The sequence below is a fragment of the Platalea leucorodia genome (assembly GCF_965183815.1).
Source record: "Platalea leucorodia genome assembly, chromosome: Z".
Taxonomy (NCBI): Eukaryota; Metazoa; Chordata; class Aves; order Pelecaniformes; family Threskiornithidae; genus Platalea; species Platalea leucorodia.
The window spans coordinates 36264101-36284642 of NC_138858.1; the positions used below are offsets into that span (position 1 = coordinate 36264101).

At 38.9% G+C, this 20542-nt stretch overlaps 1 protein-coding gene across 1 annotated transcript in view; it reads left to right on the forward strand.

Annotated features, from left to right (window-relative positions):
• Positions 1 to 20542, forward strand: part of CCDC171 (coiled-coil domain containing 171) — a 158146-nt gene that overhangs the window by 47469 nt on the left and 90135 nt on the right. Inside the window, 5 exon segments of the mRNA XM_082336783.1 lie at positions 2068 to 2171; positions 5004 to 5093; positions 6976 to 7176; positions 11944 to 12111; positions 14038 to 14226. Of these exon segments, the coding sequence (XP_082192909.1) occupies positions 2068 to 2171; positions 5004 to 5093; positions 6976 to 7176; positions 11944 to 12111; positions 14038 to 14226 (752 nt within the window).

Sequence of the window (20542 nt, forward strand, 5' to 3'; positions counted from 1 at the left end):
AGATCACTGCAAAATGTTCCTACAATGGGTAGTAGTGAGAAGTCACTCTTGTAATTGAGAAGATAGGATTGGAGCCCTGTGCATCCTTAACTATAGCCGTGGTTAAGTGATAAAAATGATAGTAAGATGTTACTAGTCTCTTTCTTAAATGTGAAGTCTAAACTTCTCAAAAAAGGTCAGATTTTATGAATTCTTCTTGGGTTGATTCTAAGTGTAACAAGGCTATTTGGGACATCTCTAGGACTCAGAGGTTTGGTTAAGGGTACTCGAGTCTCATTAAGAAGATTTTGTTTTTCCCTGACTGTAGACCTTTAGAAACTGTGGTAAATAGGTGTCCACTGGAGTGGCTGGTAGGACAGAGCAGAAGTCTGTTACTGGGACATGCATTCTTTTTAAACTCACTTGTGAGCTATAGAGCAGATCTTGCTCCTGTTACAGAAGGTGATCTTACAAACCGACATTGGTTTGACTAGGTGTGACTTTGACAGTAACTGCTGGCTGGCAAGTCAAAGTGAAAAGTTAGTGCCCAATCTGAATTGTACTCTACGCTTTCTGGTGTTATCAAAAGGTTGGGAGAAAAGAGGCTAATTAATTGAAAAAATTTTCAGAACGGCTGTTGACAATACTTTCCAACTTGTGTCTATGTTTAAGTTTTCCACTGACTACCATTGGTGCATTATGCATAGCCTACAGGACAAGTTATCATTTTTGTATAATGCTTTGAGTAGAATGTCATACTTATTAGATAACACTAACCATAGGATTCTTAAAAAAAAACAAAAACAAAACCAACAACAACAACAAAAAACCAACCAAACAAAAAAACCCACACCAACCTGAAAGTCTGTAAGTGCACCTCCTCTAGCTGACAAAGTTTTATGGAGAGCCAAAGAAAAGGCTTAGAGTTTAGTATTTGGTTTGACTTTATGAGCCACCCTAGGTGAATTGCTTAGTGACACTGACCTTTCAGAGGTGATAAACACCTGTATCATAATTTAGTTCTGCTGGGAGTTACGATTGTTCAGCCTCTCCGGATTTCAAATGCCACAGATTTTTTCACTTCTTTTGCAAAATAAGGATGCTGTTAGCGTTGGTAAAGTTAGTTTTGCTTATAGAACATTTTAAGACTTGTGGTAAAGATGATACTATAATTTGTTACAAAATAAGTTTATAAATGCTGTGTACTAATATAAATAATGCTGAGAAGAAGAATCTTTCAATAACCTGGTATTTTGCTGTAACACCAGAAAAAAATGAGTAGTTTGTTCTTGGAAATTTAATATCAGCTGACATCTTGTGACCTCTTGATCAATACAGTGTTGTTTTGCTTTCTTAGCGCATTGTACTATGGGCTTTGGAATGCTCAAACTTGTTCATATGTCCCTAATTAAGGCAACCAGATCAGAAGTCTCTGTCTAAAGGTTTAATAAATAAGTGTAGTGTGTATATAATGGATATATCAGCTTTAAGATTTATAATTGAAACGTTATGTAGGACTCTGCAGACAGATAATAAATTTTTTTTATTATTTCCTTTGGAATGAAATTCAAGATCATTTAAAAGGTTTTTAAGACCTCTCCAAGCATAACATAGTCATGTGATCTTTGGCTTGGTAAAGGTTTGAGTAAATGAAGTACTACATTATAATATGCATAGTCACAACAGCAAAATAATGTCAGGAAAAGTGTAACATACTTAACTTTCAGGCAACATGTTTTTCAAAGTGTGTTATCATGCGGTTTTAAAGTTGGCTGGTCTGACTGAATGCACAGACTTGACCACAGTAGAAATTACATGTGAGACTACATGCCAAATACATTAGGTAGAAATGTAATCCAGAATTTACAGTTCTGTATCTTGTATTAAAGCTTTTATACAAATGTCTTTCAGCTGTGTTTGCTGTGAAAGTATGGCTATTCAGCTACATCTCTTGTGGCAAACAAGGCTGCTGTTCAATGTTTTGTATTGTCACTGAAGCCCTAACTAATTTTAATACCTCTCATCCAGGGTGAGTAGTTTTCTGTCTGTGGCTTTAAGGCTTAATTTTCATTCTGTATTTTTCTTCAGGCACTTGTAAGGACAAAGATAAACCTCCGAGCCTCTTTGTCCTTGAGACTTTGAGGTCTACCTTGACAGCTTACCAGAACAAGCTGGAAGATATGTCTAATGAGGTAACACTTGCACTGTTTGGTTCTATATGTATCGCCTTCGGCCTGCAGCAGTACATACGCTTTGCTTGTAAAAAAGGTCAGAAGAGTGGGAATGTTGAGTTGACAGCTTCACGTACACCCGAAGAAATAATCTCTGTCACTACTATTTCTCTAAGCTTGCCCTACAGTAAAGTTTCACTTACGTTTGGAGGGACAGGGAGAAAGGGTTTTTCTTTTTTCTTTTTTGCTTTTTAGTTTAATTTGGTTTTGTTTTCTTGTTAAACCTGTTGGGGTTATTATTTTCAACAAACATTAAGGAAAATATACCATTCATATCTAGGATTTCAGTTGAAGGATGATGATTTAAGAGTTGGGCAGTGTATACTGCAATAATCCTAAATATTGAGCCTCAACAGTCATTGGTATCAGTTATGTAAATGTGCACACTTTTGTGCATTTAAAAAGTGGCATAATTTTCTGAGATGAGTGTGTTTATGATGAAATCTCTTCTGGTGCTATTTTGAGGTCTTTTCAAGTAAAATAAGAGCGTGACAATACATTCTTTAAGTTATCTAAGACAATAATGGAAATATTTAAATCTTGGAAGTCTTACCCTTGAAAAAAATAAAATGTTTTCCATGCAGTCCTGCTGGCCTTTTATTTCACTGACAGAAAAGTCACAATCTTTTATTTATTTTCTTATTTGTATTGCTAATGTGATTAAATTAATCCTCTTGGGTGTAAATGTTTTATGAATTTGTGGCTTTAAAACCTGTAGAAAGAAGTTAACTGCACTGTTAGAGCTTTCTGTACAAACTTGTAGTTAGCTTATCTTTGGATAAAATTGGAAAATACAGAAAGGCAAGTTGTGGTAAGATTGTAAAAATGCCAGTACTGTTTTTTCATTTCTAGGTTTTGTCTTTTGACAAATGCATAGGCTATCTAGTCACTCACAATGCTTAAAAAACAAAAACAAACAAAAAAAAGTGTATTGGCTTTGCCTCTTTTATTGGAAAAGAATGGTCTCCTGCAAGACCTTTGAGTTTGTTCAACGGGCACAAAAATAAGTGACCATGGAGACAATTATACTTTTGTAAACAGCAAGCACTGTTAGGTCTCTCCCAGTGAGATAAGAGAACCGATGTGTATAGTCATTATGAAACTCTTCTGAGACCCAAGTCTGGAAGCTGCAGAGTAACTAGGAACATATTACCCACAGCGAATTGTTATTTGGGAGGAGGAATGTCACGTGATAGGCAGCACAGTTGAAAAGTCGACTCAGCAGGCTTTGGCTTAGTGATGTGCTTTGTTGTGAAACTGTGCCAGAGACAGCAGTGGGGAGACCAAGGGGGTGGCTGCTAAGAAAGCAAAGAGAGTATTCTGACAGAAAGAAGAATGAACTGTCAAGGAAAATAAATCGCAAGCAGAGCAGGACCAACTGATGACCTGCCACAAGACTTCCCAGTAGGACTGCGTGTGACTGACCCTGAAGTTGTCATATGGAGCCAGAGATCACCGAGCACCTTCATGGTGCACAGAAAGGGCAGTGCTCTGTCCTTCTTGATTACCCCCACCCCCATAGATAACACTGCTTTTGGCTTTTTATATAGTAGATATGTTTAGTAATAAAACTTTTTAATAATACAATAATGCACAAAGGGACTATGAAGGGCACTGTGCAATAAAAACAGGATGTTTTAATACACAGCAGTAAGGGTTTAGTTTTGAGTAATTATGTAGCGGTTCTTTTTATAGAGAGATTTTCAACAAGACCCCACATATTGATGAAGTTATTAATATAAGTGTACACCTGTATGTATATGTGAAATATGCTGTTAAATTTGTCATGTGTCACGTCTAAGTTACACATTAAACATCACATTAAATGATCTAGTTCATTTGTGTGACTGAAAGGTGTATAAGTCTTTTGTTTTTGACAGATAACAAGCACTTGACTTTCTGTGTAGTGCAGAGGCTAGAATATGTTTGAGGAGAGAGAGAAGGCTAGTAAACCAACAAAAAGACTGGAAATATTCCAGTAGCATTCTGTAATTTACTGTAATTATTTCTAAGGGTTCTGCCAGGTCTCCTGATTTGAGACCAAACAAAAATATAATTTCCAAAGTAATTTGTAAATTTTGTAAATGGGATATTTTACTTCTGAGTTGCTCCTTAATGCTCAAGTGCTGGCAGTAACCTGCACTATAATACATCTCTGTTCGATGCTTTCAGACATTTGTATTGCTAACCTCATCATCAGGTAACCAAAGATACAGATTATTATGATGTGTTATTATCTTTTTTGAAAGTGGAAAGTGAAGCTACTATGCGTTATGGTCATGAGCTACCTTTAAGGTGGTTGCTTGTAACACCACAAACAGTTCAGTAGTCACTGTGCCTCTTGGGAACGTTGCTGCTTTTTATGGGTATGCGAGTACTATCCGGTGCTCAGTAAAAAATAGAGACCATGCTCGTGGCTGGACAATTTCTGCAAATGGCCACTGACTTTGAAAACTTGTTTTCTCAAACAACTCCCCAGATCATAATCTAAATTTATTACATTTTCAAATGCATTTCAAAGTCTGTGTTTTTCTCAGCTATTTTGAGAGTTGATGGGAAAGTTAACAGTGGACTCAGTTTGGGATTCTGCCACTGCTATTTATCTTAAATCGTTATAAAAGAGTTTAGTGCTTTTGTTGTGGCACATTATGTAGATTGTATGGAGTATAAATATTGTCAAAGGAATTGAAAACAATGGGTTTTTTTACATTTATGTACAAAATTTTTCCTTTATATTCAAGTGATTATGTAGCCTTTCTATAAAAGCCTGTTTGACCTCTGCATTTTTCACAGCTTGGGAAAACGAAGGCTTTGTGTGAAAAGATGACAAAAGAACTTGAGATATCCAAAGAGAAAATCTGTGCTTTAAGTCAAGACCTTAAGGTATGGTTTCATGAACTTAACATAGAATTTAAAAGTTCTGTAAAAGTATCTTTCTAGATTTATGGTATCTTTTTTTTTCTTATCAGAATAAGTCTCTGTATCATTGTATTCTGTTGAGCAGACTAATTTGCCTTGCATGCTGCTTTATTCTGGTTACCACCTTAGACTACAGAACTGATCATTTCAATGATTGCATTTCTGAAATAATTTGAAATAGATTTATCAATTTGCAAAGTATTGTTTTATATTGAAATCAGCATCAGTAATTTTTTTTCTTAACCGTTTTTCTCAAAAAAATGAGAATTTAATTAACTCTGTTCATTTGAAAGCACATTCTATTAAAGCTGTCCTTTGGGGGTTTTTTTGTGTGTTTGTATTTATCAGACAAGTTAATGCATATGTGAAGGATCAGGTCGTCCTTAACAGTTGTACAATTTGCAGCCCAAAATCTCTTAGAGTAAAATCTACCTAGGAACTGATAAAAACACTTGAGAACTCTTTTCTTTAGTTTCTGAACAAGAATTTTTTTTGTCTCTGTTTTTGGCTGACACACCGCTTTTGTAATGTCCTGTCTGGTTACCTCAGTGGCCAAGGGAGTGAGGAAGTCCTGAGGTCATGATTAAACTTAATCTCCCAACTGGCAGTGTATTATATTACTGCCAAAATAGAATGTCTCTACTCCCAGTGTTTCTCAGATTCTTTTGCTGGGGATATGCTGCTTTATCACTTCAGTTTAGTCACAGATACTTCTGCAACACTTATTGAATCTTCATATTAATTGATACTTGCACACAATCTCCTGTCATCTAATCTGAACTTTCTTTACTAATTTATTTTCAGAAGACTTAAGACTTCTGCTTCTGTTGCAGCACCTTTGTAAGGCACCTAAAAATTTTGCAACCCATTGCAACAGATACTTGTATTCTTTGTGCAAAAACTGAGTTTGCTACACACACGGTACTGTTTTTTGTGCAGTACACCAGTTTCTGATCTCTTTAAATTTTTGGTAATAAAATTGTACATATGAGTGAAAACTAGATCCGGTCTGAAAACATTTGTGTTAGAAATTTAACATTGCTTTTATCTTTTAATATTTTCATTAAGAAGAATAAAAGTTGGCATTGTCTGATGAATTTGAGATTATCTTTCCTATTATATTTCCTATATAAGCAGCTGTGATTTTATGAAAAACAATGCTTTCAGTTTGACTTCCAGCAAACTTTAGCAGTGCTGGAAGTCCAGTGGTTGTAGCAGAGGAAGGTGTGTGTATGTGTCCACTCCATCTTCGCAATCTTTTGGCTGAAAAGGGGTAGTGTATTAAGTTCTTTGTTTACCTTGTGAGATTTGGTACTAGTAACATAATGATTGCATTTATGACCATTTCTGATTATTAGTTTCTTCCCATGGTCAAACCTCCGAAGAGAGTCCTCATGCATTTTATCATGCAGATAAAGAATACAGTGGGTAACAACCTCTGTCTGTTGCCTACTCACTCAGCTGTAATGGATCAGAGATTTACTTATGAAAATAATGTATCTTTTCACTAGCTCTGAGATCTCTCCACTCCGCAGAGGGTAACTTGCATCCATACATTCTGCATCTCAGGTGTGGGAGTAGAGGAGATTTCGAAGGTCTGTGCATCATAGAGCTTTTAACTCTGAGATGGCTTTCTGATGCTATTTAGTTACCAGCTGTGGAGAAGGACTATTGTCAATTTTGAAATTCTGTTCTTGACAAGATACAGTCTGCTTAGCCTGGAGTCTTCTGAACACATGTGGCTATGTGACTGTTTACTTCCTCAGATGCTGAGCACTGGACTAAGGTAACATTTTATAGAGTGAAATTCTTACCAGCCTTTCTGTTCCATGCCTCTGTTCTACAGGAAGCTCAGGATAACCTGGCTGATGCCAATAAAGAGTTAAATCACCTGCACACTAAGTGTGCAGACAGAGAGACTTTAATAGGAGCTTTAAAAATGGAACTACAGGATGTGCAGCAATGCTGGGAGAAGGAGAAAGTACGTGCCACAGAATCTGAAAATGAAATCCAGAAGCTTACCAGGGCTTACCAGAAGGATATGGAGGTATTACCAGAGAAAAGATGACTGTCAAAAAGAGTCTTTATTTAATCTTAACTTTATACATTTACATACATCAGATGGTTACTCTTAGTCTTAACAGATTTATCCCCAAAATATGATTTTAAGATACATATTTTGAAATATGTATTTAATATCTACAAGATCTCAGGACATATTCATTCTCCTTCCTTCTATATCATAGAATAGTTTGGGTTGGAAGGGACCTTAAAGATCATCTAGTTCCAGCCCCCCTGCCGTGGGCAGGGACACCTTCCACTAGGTCAGGTTGCTCAAAGCCCCATCCAGCCAGGCCTTGAACACTTCCAGGGATGGGGCATCCCAGGCAACTTGTTCCAGTGCCTCACCACCCTCATAGTGAAGAATTTCTCCCTTATATTAAATATACCCTCTTTCAGTTTAAAGCCATTATCCCTTGTCTTATCACTACATGTCCTTGTACAAAGTCCATCTCCAGCTTTCTTGTAGGCCCCCTTCAGGTACTGGAAGGCTGCAATAAGGTCTCCCTGGAGCCTTCTCTTCTCCAGGCTGAAAAACCGCAACTCTCTCAGCCTGTCTTCATAGGAGAGGTGCTCCAGCCCACTGATCATCTTTGTGGCCCTTCTCTGGACTCGCTCCAACAGGTCCATGTCCTCCTTAAGTTGGGGGCCCCAGAGCTGGATGCAGTACTCCAGGTGGGGCCTCAGGAGAGCGGAGTAGAGGGGGAGAATCACCTCTCTCGACCTGCTGACCACGCTTCTTTTGATGCAGCCCAGGATACAGCTGGCCTTCTGGGTTGTGAGGGCACATTGCTGGCTCATGTCCAGCTTTTCATCTACCAGGACCCCCAAGTCCTTCTCCTCAGGGCTGCTTTCAATCCATTCTCCACCCAGCCTGTATTTGTGCTTGGGATTGCCTTGACCCATGTGCAGGACCTTGTACTTGGCCTTGTTGAACTTGATGAGGTTCACATGGGCCCACCTCTCCAGCCTGTCAGGGTCCCTCTGGATGGCATCCCTTCCCTCCAGTGTGTCAACCGCACAACACAGCTTGGTGTCATCGGCAAACTTGCTGAGGGTGCACTCAATTCCACTGTCCATGTTGCCGACAAAGATGTTAAACAGTGCCGGGCCCAATAGCAACCCCTGAGGAACGTCACTCGTCACTGGTCTCCACTGGGACATCGAGACATCGAGCCGTTGACCGCAGCTCTTTGAGTGCTACCAGCCAGCCAATTCCTTAGCCACCCAGTGGTCCGTTTGTCAAATCCATGTCTCTGCAATTCAAAGACAAGAATGTTGTGTGGGACAGTGTCACATACTTTGCACAAGTCCAGGTAGATGACATCAGTTGCTTTTCCCTTATCCACCAATGCTGTAACCCTGTCGTAGGAGGCCACCAAATTCATCAGGCATGATTCACCCTTAGTGAAGCCATGTTGGCTGTCACCAATCACCTCATTTTCCATGTGCCTTATAGTTTCCAGGAGAATCTGCTCCATGATCTTGCGGGCACAGAGGTGAGACTGACTGGCCTGTAGTTCCCCTGGTCTTCCTTTTTTTCCTTTTTAAAAATGGAGGTTATGTTTGCCCTTTTCAGGTTAGTTGGAACTTCACTGGACTGCCACAACTTCTCAAATATGAAGGACAGTGGCTTAGCAACTTCATCTGGGAGTTCCCTCAGGATCCTCAGATGCATCTCATCAAGTCCCATGGACTTGTGCCCCTTCAGGTTCCTTAGATTGCCTCAGACCTGATCTTCTCCTGCAGTGGGTGGTTCTTCATTCTCCCAGTCCCTGCCTTTACATTCTGTGACTTGGGCAGTGTGGCTTGAGCACTTGCTGGTGAAGACAGAGGCAAAAAAGTCATTGAGTACCTCAGCCTTCTCCATATCCCAGGTAACCAGGTCTCCCATTTCCTTCCAGAGAGGACCCACATTTTCCCTAGTCTTCCTTTTATCACTGATTTACCTATAGAAGCTTTTCTTGCCCTTGACACCCCTGGCCAGATTTAATTCTATCAGGGCTTTAGCTTTCCTAACCCTGGCTGCTCGGACAGTTTCTCTGTATTCCTCCCAGGATACCTGTCTTTGCTTCCACCCTCTGTAGGCTTCCTTTTTGTGTTTGAGTTTGTCTAGGAGCTCCTTGTCCATCCATGCAGGCCTCCTGGCGTTTTTGCCCGACTTCTTTGCTGGGATGCATCGCTCCTGAGCTTGGAGGAGGTGATCCTTAAATATTAACCAGATTTCTTGAGCCCCTCTTCCCTCCAGGGCTTTATCCCAAGGTACTCTATCGAGCAGATCCGTGAAGAGGCCAATGTCTGCTCTCCTGAGGTCCAGGGTAGTGAGCTTGCTGTGTGCCCTCCTTGGTGCCCTAAGGATCTTGAACTCCACCATTTCATGGTCACTGCAGCCAAGGCTACCCTTGAGCTTCACATTCCCCACCAGCCCCTCCTTGTTGATGAGAACAAGGTCCAGCATAGCACCTCTCCTCATTGGCTCCTCTATCACTTGGAGGAGGAACCTCCTGGATTGCTTATGCCATGCTGTGTTGTCCCTCTGACAGATATCAGGGTGGTTGAAGTCCCCTGTGAGGACCAGGGCTTGTGAACTTGAGGCTGCTCCTGTCTGTCTGTAGAGGGCCTCATCTGCTTGGCCTTCCGGGTCGGGTGGCCTGTAGCAGACCCCCACCATAATGTCACCATAATGTCCCTGCCCTCCCTTTAATCCTGACCCAAAAGCTCTCAGTTGGCTCCTCATCCATCCCCAGGCAGAGGTCCATGCCCTCCAGCTGGTCATTGACCTAGAGGGTGACAACCCTTCCTTGTCTGCCCTGCCTGTCCTTCCTAAAGAGCCTGTATCCATCTATTCCAACACTCCAGTCATAGGAGCCATCCCATCATGTCTCCGTGATGCCAATAAGATCATAGCCCTGCAGGCATGTGCATGTCTCTAACTCTTCTTGTTTATTCCCCATGCTATGTGCGTTTGCATAGAGGCATTTAAGTTGGGCCCCCCCATGAAGCTGACTTACTGGCTGGAGTGGCTGGAATTCCTTTGTGCTGCTCTTCAGGTGCTCTCCTGCTGATCTGTGATCCTTCTCTATCAGCAGTAATAGCTTAACCCTTCCAGTATTTTAAATTTTTGAGCAACTATGTTTATTTAAAGAGCTATGCCTGATGAACAATTATTTCTTTCTTTCAAATTGAAAGTTAAGAAAAGTGTTTTACAGTTGGAACACACAATAGTATCATCATCATGTGTTGTTAATTACTGATTCACATGGCAATTGATAGATAGCAAATGTGGAATTGAGGTAGTTTTTCCTGTGTGCCACAAACCCTAGAAATTCTTATTTGTGACCTGTTAGCTCGTTGCGGTGTGCTATGTGTGGGAGTTGCTTCACAAAGTCTTACTTCAGAACTATTATCTCTCTCCTTATATTTGTTTACAGATGTTAATTTTGTTGCTTCCCCCCCCAATAAAGCAGTTCTGTACTAGCCATAGCAATGATATTCTTTATCGTAGTTGTTGTGCATATTGAGCTCATTACTTCCACAAATTTGGACACAGATGCCAACTGAGTAAAAAGGAAACATTCTTTCCACCTCTTTTGCAGCCTGGTATTTAAATAGTGTCCACATGAGGCAGCTGGAATTGTTATACACATCGGATAATGATTAAAGTGAAGGAAACTAGAAGCCTGGCTACATTGTAAAGTCAGCATGTCTACAACACTGTGGTTGCATTCAACATGTGTGAATTGATTTTTGGGTTTTGGGATCCATTTTTCCAGGCCAAGTGGATAATTATCATCCTTGGTTTGTTACAGCTCAAGCAAAAATGTAATGATGGTGGCACACTGGATTTTCCTTGGGGTATTAGGAGATCTGCTAGAAACAAAGTTAGCCTAAACTAAACTACGATTTTTTTTTTTATTTCCTGAAATACCATGAAATAGTTGTGAGAAAATGCACCTAGATATAATGGAAAGGGCTCAGAAAAACCATAGTTCCCCATCTCAGTCATCCACAATTTCTTGATGTAAAGCCTCATTCAGGGCCCCTGGAAAACAATGGGAACCTTTACAATGGTTTACTGACTTTGAATAAAGGCTCTGTTTCTTGTGGCTTTTGAGGTAGAGCTTTCTATTGTTGTCTTAATCAAAGTTGCTAAGTTGCATGTTTGTACTAAAAGGATGAAGGCTGGAATTTCTGTTGCATGCTATTGTTGCTAAAGTTTATTTATAACTTGCATCAATTTATTATACTACTGACTAAAATCAGTGTAAATGAATGAGGCATAGCTATTTAGTCATACGTAATCCACACAAAAACAATTTTTAAAAGACTTTAGAGTGATAGTTGTATAAGCAGTGTGTTGTGCTGCTAAGCCAATCAGACAATTTTGTGCGTGCTGTGCAGATGTTGGAAGTGAGTACAATTTGAATGTACCTGAAGATGTTACAATGAATGATTAAATCACATGTACTAATAGCATGGAAATTTTTATCTGTATCAGGTCATGGTTGTGACCACTGCAGGACTGGCCGGTCTTTATTTATATACTGTGTCTAATTAGACAAATTTTGTAAAAACTTTTCTTACTCTGGCTTTAATATGTATGACTGCAAATATTAATGGTATTGTTTTTAAAAACGTTTGAGCTTTGTGGAGGTTTTTTCAGCTGCGTGCAGCTCACATTACTACACGTATGATGCATCTCTGGGTTCTAACACTGTTCAGAAACAACAGTTAATTTTTCTTTTTGTCTCAGGAGAAGCTAACCTTCCTCCATAGCTTATACCAGCGTTTGGTAGCAGGCTGTGTGCTTATAAAACAACCAGAAGGCATCCTAGATAGATTCTCTTGGTCTGAGCTTTGTGCAGTCTTGCAGGAGAATGTTGATGCCCTGATCTTAGACCTCAACAGGGCTAATGAGAAGGTAAGTGTCCTTAGGCACCAGCTACCTCTATTTAATTCAGTGACATTTGTCCACATCACAGTATCATTAAAAAGGACTGACATTCATCTTATTTCAAAAAGAATTTGGACGTTAATAATTCAATACCATTAATTATGGCTTGTCTACAACTCAGTTTGATGCCATTGCTGTGGGCATGTAAATGTGACTGAAGTCTGTATGAAGTCTCTGAGCTCCACTTTCTGTGCAGGACATGCTAATAGTACTAGCCAATATTAGCCACAGGGACCTAATTAAAAGAAAATAAATTAATCTTACTGATGAAGCAATTCAAAGAACTTAGTCATTTACACTAATAAAGCAAGTCTTTATTTTAGCATAAAAAAGAAACAAAATGCACTTATTCCAGGAACATAATCTTTAAATTATATGTTTATGATTCAGAGGTATTATCTGAAAAAATGCCAGTGTGGTTTTTTGGTTTAATTGTAACTTTTGGGTTATGAAATTTGTGTTCAATACAATAGAAATACAATAGAAAATACTTCATGTCAATATTTGTTTAAGGGAGAAGCTGTACTTCTGTGAATAATGTTAATGTGAATAAGCTTACGTGGCCTTTCTCCCCAGAAATCCCTGTGTTTTTAGGAAAGAAAAGACATCTTTTTAAATAACTTAAACTGGCTCCACAGACTAACATATGCCACTCTTCAGGATTTTGGTTCATGTTCTGGCTCCATTGATCAGGCCAGTCCTACAGTCTAGTAGAGTGATTCTACATCTTGGCTGCCCTGACGTTTTGTTCTTGAGGCATAGGAAGGGAAAAGCTCTTTTGGACATTTATCATCTGCTGGAATTGTGACCACTCTTTGGCCCAAGTAAGGGACAGGGCTGGTTACAGTGAATCGTTTTGACTCTGCCCATCATTTAGTAAATAACTCATCAGTCAATGGAAATTACTAAACAGGGATAGTATAAAATAAATTCTGGATTATGCAGATTGGGTGTACATTTCTGTTTTTCTTTTGAATTAAAGGAGGAAGGGGAATGGAAGGGAATGGGGTGAACATTATTGGCAGTGTTTGGGAGGGTTGTGTCTTATTGCTTCTTGCTTTTTAATTTAGTATCATTATTGAGATTGATTGTGAGGTCTCTAGGGCTCTTTTCATGTACTTACCAGCTTTTCAGGGATTTGGGGCAGTGTTGTTACCTGTGTCGTACCTGCTTTCTGAGAGCAAAATTTTTCTGCAGTTTTGTATGATCTATTTGGAAGATAGCTTGCTGATATTCTCCAGTAACAAAGTGTAGGCATGTGTATTTAGAGGTCATTGTTAGCTTGATTCATTACTCTATTTAGTTTGCTTGGGAGCTGCAAAGTTAAAACACAGAGTGAATCCCTTCACGCTTGTTGAAAACACATCATAAAGTAATTAGCTACTTGTGAGGAAAACATTCAGTATGCTAAAATTCCCTGAAATTATTTTAGTACTTAATATATGGAGTGTCTTGGCTTTCCAATAAAACAAAAAATAAAATTGAGGGCTGTTTTTTCATTATTACTTGCAATCCTTGCAAACTGCTAAAGGACTGGTATACTCAGTTTACTAATTTAGCAGCACAAGATTTGGTGCAACTCTTTCAAAAAAATATGGGAAGCATCCAGTTCAGGTTTCCAACAAAGAAGGCAACAGATATCTGTAAGGTGATATAAGGATGGCAAAACTTAAACCAAGGAAAATTCATTATTCCAAAATATGTCTTAGTTTTGTTGCAAGATTCAAGTAAGTAATCTGTTGTGAAAGGCTTTATTTAGTTTTAATAAATGTTGAAGAAATTACAACTTAGATTTTATGTTGGAATAGTCTGTGTTTAAATTAATATGTACAATTAAAGTAAAAAGGTGTTTTGAGAGGTAAAAGAATTTATTTTTAAATGTGTGTCACACAGATATCCCACCTCGAATATGTTTGTAAGAACAAGTCTGATACTATGAAGGAGCTTCAGCAGAGCCAGGAAGATGCTTTTAGCAAAATGGCTGAACAGATGAAAGCACAGGAAAACTGTTGGCAGAAACAAAAAAAATATATGGAACAGCAGTACTCAGGTCTCCTTGGGGAAGTTCATGCAAGGGCACAGGTATGGTATGGATATTTTTTTTCTTGTAAATATTTAATGGATTATTTCAGTAATTTAAACTCCTAACCAATTTAAGGTTGTTTGGGAATCTTAGTATATCTTTAAAATTAAAAAAAAAAAAACAAACAAAAAAACAAACCCAAACCACAACAATGTGCTAGTATTAACTTCATTTATAATAAGAAATAAATTACTTTGTTAAAACATTCCAGAAATGAATTGCTTAATTTGGTCTAGCAGTTGCGATTTTGTTTTTTGAGAATGTTGAAGGTGTAAGATTGGAATTGCTTCTTTTAAGAATTACATAGGGCAGCAGTTACTTTTCAGTGTCATGCTTTGCAAAGACTCTGTAGAGTAACAGTAATGTGATGTCATCTGGGGATAAATTTAGGTATATACATTGTGACCCTAAGAACCGATTAGCAGTTACGGTGGTAGATTTCAACAGTACTAAAGGACTTCATTATACAGATACTGCAGTGAGCAATGGTTCAAAAGTGTAAAACTGTCATCACTTTTTTGGAAAAGTTATTTGCAATATGAAATTCTTACTGTTATTCTACAACCAAAATCCATTGTCTTTCAGGTCACATTCCTTTACATGTGTTTCAGTTAAAAGTGTTGTGAAAATAGGAACTAAGATACGCCTTGTTATTTGTGACTGCCATCTGAAACTTACTTCATCAGAAGTATGCTGTGTTTGACTCAGATTTGGGGCTTGGAAGTCTTCGCGCTCCGAAAAATGTATTTATGAAGTACTCTTTAGACAGAGCAATTTATGGTAATTTCTTGGGAATGAGTTAAAATCTTGTATGTGTGTTTTGCTTGATATTTACATTTCACACTGGATATTAGCAATGCTAAAAACATCCCTATGAGTGGAATAAGTGGCATCCGGACTTACATTAATTTCTCCCAACATCCTGTAGTTTCATCTTATGAAGTCATTGCCAACAAAAAGAATGATGAAATGAGGAAGCTTAATTTTAATTTTAAAAATTACTTTTCCTTCCTAGAGAAGAAGTGGAGTTACGCAATTTAGATTTCTACCTCCTATGGATGCTGCACAAAAGAAAGGTCTGAGTCATCTCATGAGGTTCAACAAGGCCAAGGGCAAGGTCCTGCACCTGGGTTAGGGCAATCCCCGGTATCAGTACCAGCTGGGGGATGAAGGGATTGAGAGCAGCCCTGAGGAGAAGGACTTGGGGGTACTGGTAGACGAAAAGCTGGACATGAGCCGGCAATGTGCACTCACAGCCCAGAAGGCCACCTGTATCCTGGGCTGCATCAAAAGAAGCGTGGCCAGCAGGGCGAGGGAGGTGATTCTGGCCCTCTACTCTGCTCTGGTGAGACCTCACCTGGAGCACTGCATCCAGCCCTGGGGTCCTCAGCACAGGAAGGACATGGATGTGTTGGAGCGAGTCCAGAGAAGGGCCACAAAGATGATCAGAGGGATGGAACACCTCTGGTATGAGGACAGGCTGAGAGAGCTGGGGTTGTTCAGCGTGGAGAAGAGAAGGCTGCAGGGAGACCTTATTGCGGCCTTTCAATACTAAACCGGGGCCTACAAGGAAGATGGGGATAGCCTTTTTAACAAGGCCTGCTGCGACAGGACAAGGGGTAATGGTTTTAAACTAAGGGAGGGTAGATTTAGACTGAATGCAAGGAAAAAATTTTTCATGATGAGGGTGGTGAAACACTGGAACAGGTTGCCCAGAGAGGTGGTAGATGCACCGCCCCTGGAAACATCCAAGGACAGGCTGGATGGGGCTCTGAGCAACCTGATCTAGTTGAAGATGTTCCTGCTGACTGCAGAGGGTTTGGACTAGATGACCTTTAAAAGTCCCTTCCATCCCAAAGCATTCTATGATTCTATGATCTCTTTCAGAACTCTAGCGTATTGTGAAGAATTGGTGCTGTGCAGTACTGCACCATTCTCAGCTGAATTGTGTAGACAGCAAGCAAAGCATGTGCTGAAAACATGGCTCTCTTTTGTGGAGATGCATTAGGCATGTCTTCTGGAAAAGACTTTATCTATCAACTAGCAGTACAGGACTACTGGGTTTCTAAAAGGGAAATGCTTTCCCTTAAAAACATCTGGGCATGTTTTATAACACAGGTTGTGTAGTCTGGGAGTACAAGCTGGTAGTGTTGTAATCTAGGCAGCACAATGTCTGTATGCACTTAGATGATTCAACAAAACTTTATCTCATCTTTTTTCCACCCCATGTTCCTTTTTGCCTTCCTTCCCATTCAGTGTCAATCTGGGAAGAAGACAGTCTAATTTCTTCCGGATTTCTGATTTGTGACTGACTTTGGACCCGCAAATACCAGATCAAGCCTTTCCCTTTCTGGGCTCCATAGAGTCCATGGATGTCTGCTGTTAGGGCTGTCCTAATCCTGATTGATTGTTTTTCATAAGATGTGACTGTCTTTTACATACCGCATTTTGAGCCTGTTAGCCATATTTGTCTGCAGGATCACTGCTCTGTTGGATCAGAGTTGTGCAGGCAGACTAATGTTGTAGTCTTATTTCCATAGGAAACAAGGAAAAATGTGCCACAAGTTACAGAATGTCTTCAAAGAGTCTTTTAGATACTACTGAGTGCCCGTGTTCACATAAAGATACAGAATACAGTATTTACATTTAATTATTTTAACAGGCTTTATTCATTAAATTTTATAGGAAACATATATAATCAGTGTAAGTGGAGTATAATTTGCCATTTTTCTGTATTTCATTGTAGAAATGTGGGTCTCATCACTCTAGGACATTTATTCCAGCACTACAAGGAAACTGTAGCAACTTGCTGTATTTCCCATTCAAAGATTTGAGTGTTAATTACAAGCATTTTAATGAACTAATTCCTTGTAGGTGTTAGTTCCTTTCTGGAAAGGGAAGATGAGTGATTTTTGCTGTCCTGCACCAAACTAATGGTACATCATAGGATGCATCCTTTTGTTTGTAACTTTGTTGTCAACCAGTGTTCCATACCTTCTTATAGACGTTTTCTCCTCAGAACTCCTGGGTTGAGACTTCTTTAATTTTTCGAATTGTTGGTACATGTGCGAAGGCAGACCGAAGACTGTCAATTCAGACTCTCAGGAGTTAACTGAGAGCTCTAACTGCACAGCAATATGAGTAATGTATCTTGGAAGTCATTGTTTTGGTTTCTTAGAACTGCAGTAGAGAGGTAGGGCTTTTCAGAATGGTCTCCTCATGATTAAAATGTAACATTGAAAAAAAAAAAAAAGTTTTAGTAGCAATGACACCTGCCACTGCTTCTGTCCCCAGCCAGTGCTGTTCAGGGTCCCTGACTCCAAGGTAGGATCTATGGATGTTAATAGGTACTACTTCACAGCTCTTACTGTAGGTCAGATAGATGGTGTAATCAGAAAGCAGTTTCACTGTTCTTCTGTAGGGCAGAAATTCCCAGAGAAGCCTTATCGCAGATCAGCAATAAACAAGGCACTTTATAGATACTGCTCTTCTTTGTCTGTGGTCTCCATGTTTGGAGAGTCAATGGAGCTCAGAATGCATATCCTTCTCCTTGCCTTTTGTAGCAGGAGTGCAGTTCTCTGGATTTGATAGTGTGCCATTTTGAAAACGTTACTATGCCTGTTCGTTAGCCTCACACAAATTATTTATTCAGACTGTGCAGAGTCTCATAGGAAATGTCCTCTGAATTTTAACTATCAGTTGTTGTTTGTTTATTATGTAGACGTTTATTAATCTGTCCCCATTTTTTGTGGCAACTACTTAAAATAGAAGGGTTTTGTTCTGATATGCAAAAACATGTTGCAAGAAAAAAATCCTGTAACTACTTTAAAAATGTTAATTTCAACAGAAAAATAAAAGGTTTGCTAAATTCGAAAGGGAAAAGGTCCTCTAGGGAGGAGGAAAAAAAAAAAAAAAAGTCTTTCATTGGCTTTTTTTTTTCCTTGGAAGCCTTCCTTTACAGCAAGGCAGGTGAATTAGCTAAAGGCTGTGGTATCTTGCAATTGTATCAAAAGTCAGTGCAATCACTGCAAAAGGAGGAGAGAAATGCATAATTACACTGTTCCTGACCCACCAGGTCTCTGTGATGGACATGTCTGGCCCATGTACTGAAAACACAGGAAAGAAGCAGAGGACAGTGGTGTTGATGTTGTTTATTTAGATGTATATCTTTAGAAAAATAAAACAGCTGACATAAAGGAAAACCCTTTGAAGTCATAGTGTCATTATATTTCTAGTTTCCAGTTCTGTTTTCATGATAGAATAAAGGGTAAGGACCCAGAAGAAGTAGGATAAAATAGTGTTGCTAGTAGCACTTGATTTTTTTGTTATGGATTCTTGGAATCCACCAAGCTCTGTAACCTGGTGAGGTGTCCCTCTAAACCTCAAATGTTGAAGGAAGCCAGCTTGCCAATGTTTAGGAAGAGAATTCTATGTCCTATTCAAAAACTCTGCTTTTAAGCTTTGAAGGAGACACTAGAAACAGTGTGGAGTAAGACAAAAGCAATTACTAGCTGGTAAAAAAAAATAATGATGTATTTTCTTTACAAAGCCTTTAAATTTCTGTAGTCAGAGATTGTCTTGTTCACTTTTGCATATTACCATATAACCATAAGCATAAAAACACTGAGCTTTTTTAAAAATAAGCTTTAATTAGCCAGAGCACTGAATTGTTAGTATTGCTGCCCAGCAGCCCTGTAGGGATCACACTTTGTTTACTCAGATATTGGCCTTTCACCTGTGATGGCCAGAAACCATAAGTTGTTTTCTAAATTCAGCTTACCTTTTCAGTTCCTTCCAGTCATCCTATCAGGGTTTTTTCTATAAAAATCAAACACTGTAAATAATGCAGTAGCACTGAAAGTATTGTACATGTTCATACTTAATTTTAGAGTAGTAGAGTGACGTAAATTGCATTTTGTAATTAAATCTTTTAGTTACCTACTCTATTTTTGTATCACTGGAAGTATTTTAATAACACTACAAATTCTTCCTCTTCCAAAAAAATAATAAAATATTTATCTGGTCAAAGACACTGTGAACTGACTAGGGTACATTTCTATAGAAGTGTGGAATCTTTTATTTCCGTTCTAGGGGTAGCTATGTATTTTTTTTTTTTCCTGTTGCACTTGCAGGATGGAGGAGGGAGAAGAAACTAGGGTGTCCCCCTCACCACTTGCTTGGGACCTGTACCAAATAGAACACATGGGAATGTGGCTGGATGACACCATTTTACTTCTCTTTTGGCCACTGCTAACAGGAATAACCTCACCCCATTTTTAACAAAATTGCTTATAGCTCTAAGAGAGATAGCTGAAGCTTAGCATAATGCTCTCTTTTCTTCATCATATGGACTTGTCATTCCATTCATGTTTCCCTTTTTGTGTCCATGTATTGTAACTGGAGTGTAAGCATTTAACTTGAGCTTGTGGGTTCTTTGTGAACAGTGCCTAAAATTTATTATCTCCTTATACTACTGGATCCTGTTTAAATGTAGTGTCAAGTGGTTGTTCCAGTGGTTGTTGACTCTCACGCATCAACAAGCCCATCTTTAAGTCTCTGAGGTCCTAGCGTCGTGTCTTGATTCCTGTATAAGAGCTGCGTATTATCAAAAGCAACCAGTCTGCATGGTCTAATCTTAGTCCTGGCATTCCCTGGCTTACTAGTGTCTTCATTTTTCTACACCAGTTTACTGTTTTAAATTTCCCTCTTTCCCTATTTCAGGGCATATAGAGGAAAAAAACATGGTCTGCAAGTTGAAAAAATCTGTAATGGCACTAGTCAAAATAGAAATATCTGCATTACACTGTTCTTTTGAAAACTCAGTTTTGTATGAGACCTAATTAGTCTGTGAATATATAAGTAGGGGGTTGATTACAAAGTAATTAAGCGATCACCTTTACTTCCCCTTTTCCAGCTGCTGCCAATCTGTCTAGGTTTATCTTCCAGAGTTTTCCTTCTTTTTTTTCCTCTCTCTTACACTAACTTTCTTTTCTGCTTTGAAGAGCAATGTTCTTTCTGAAATTGGAGCATGTAATTGCTTATTGTTAAGCCAACTCATAAAACTGTTGTGGACAACCAGGTACTGTTGGACTTTCTGTGGGCTATTGCAGTACTAGTGGATTATCATCAGAAATCTGGAGTCTGTTTGTAGTTAGAGATTGTGCAAATTTTCCTTATACTATTGATTTGTTTTCATATATCTGGTTCTGTAACTGCTAGGAGAGATATTTTGACAGTCATTACTAATAATTTTTGTTCCTTTAATGTGTTATTCGAATCTGAAAAAAAAAAATGTCTTTTAGCTTTTGTCTAGGT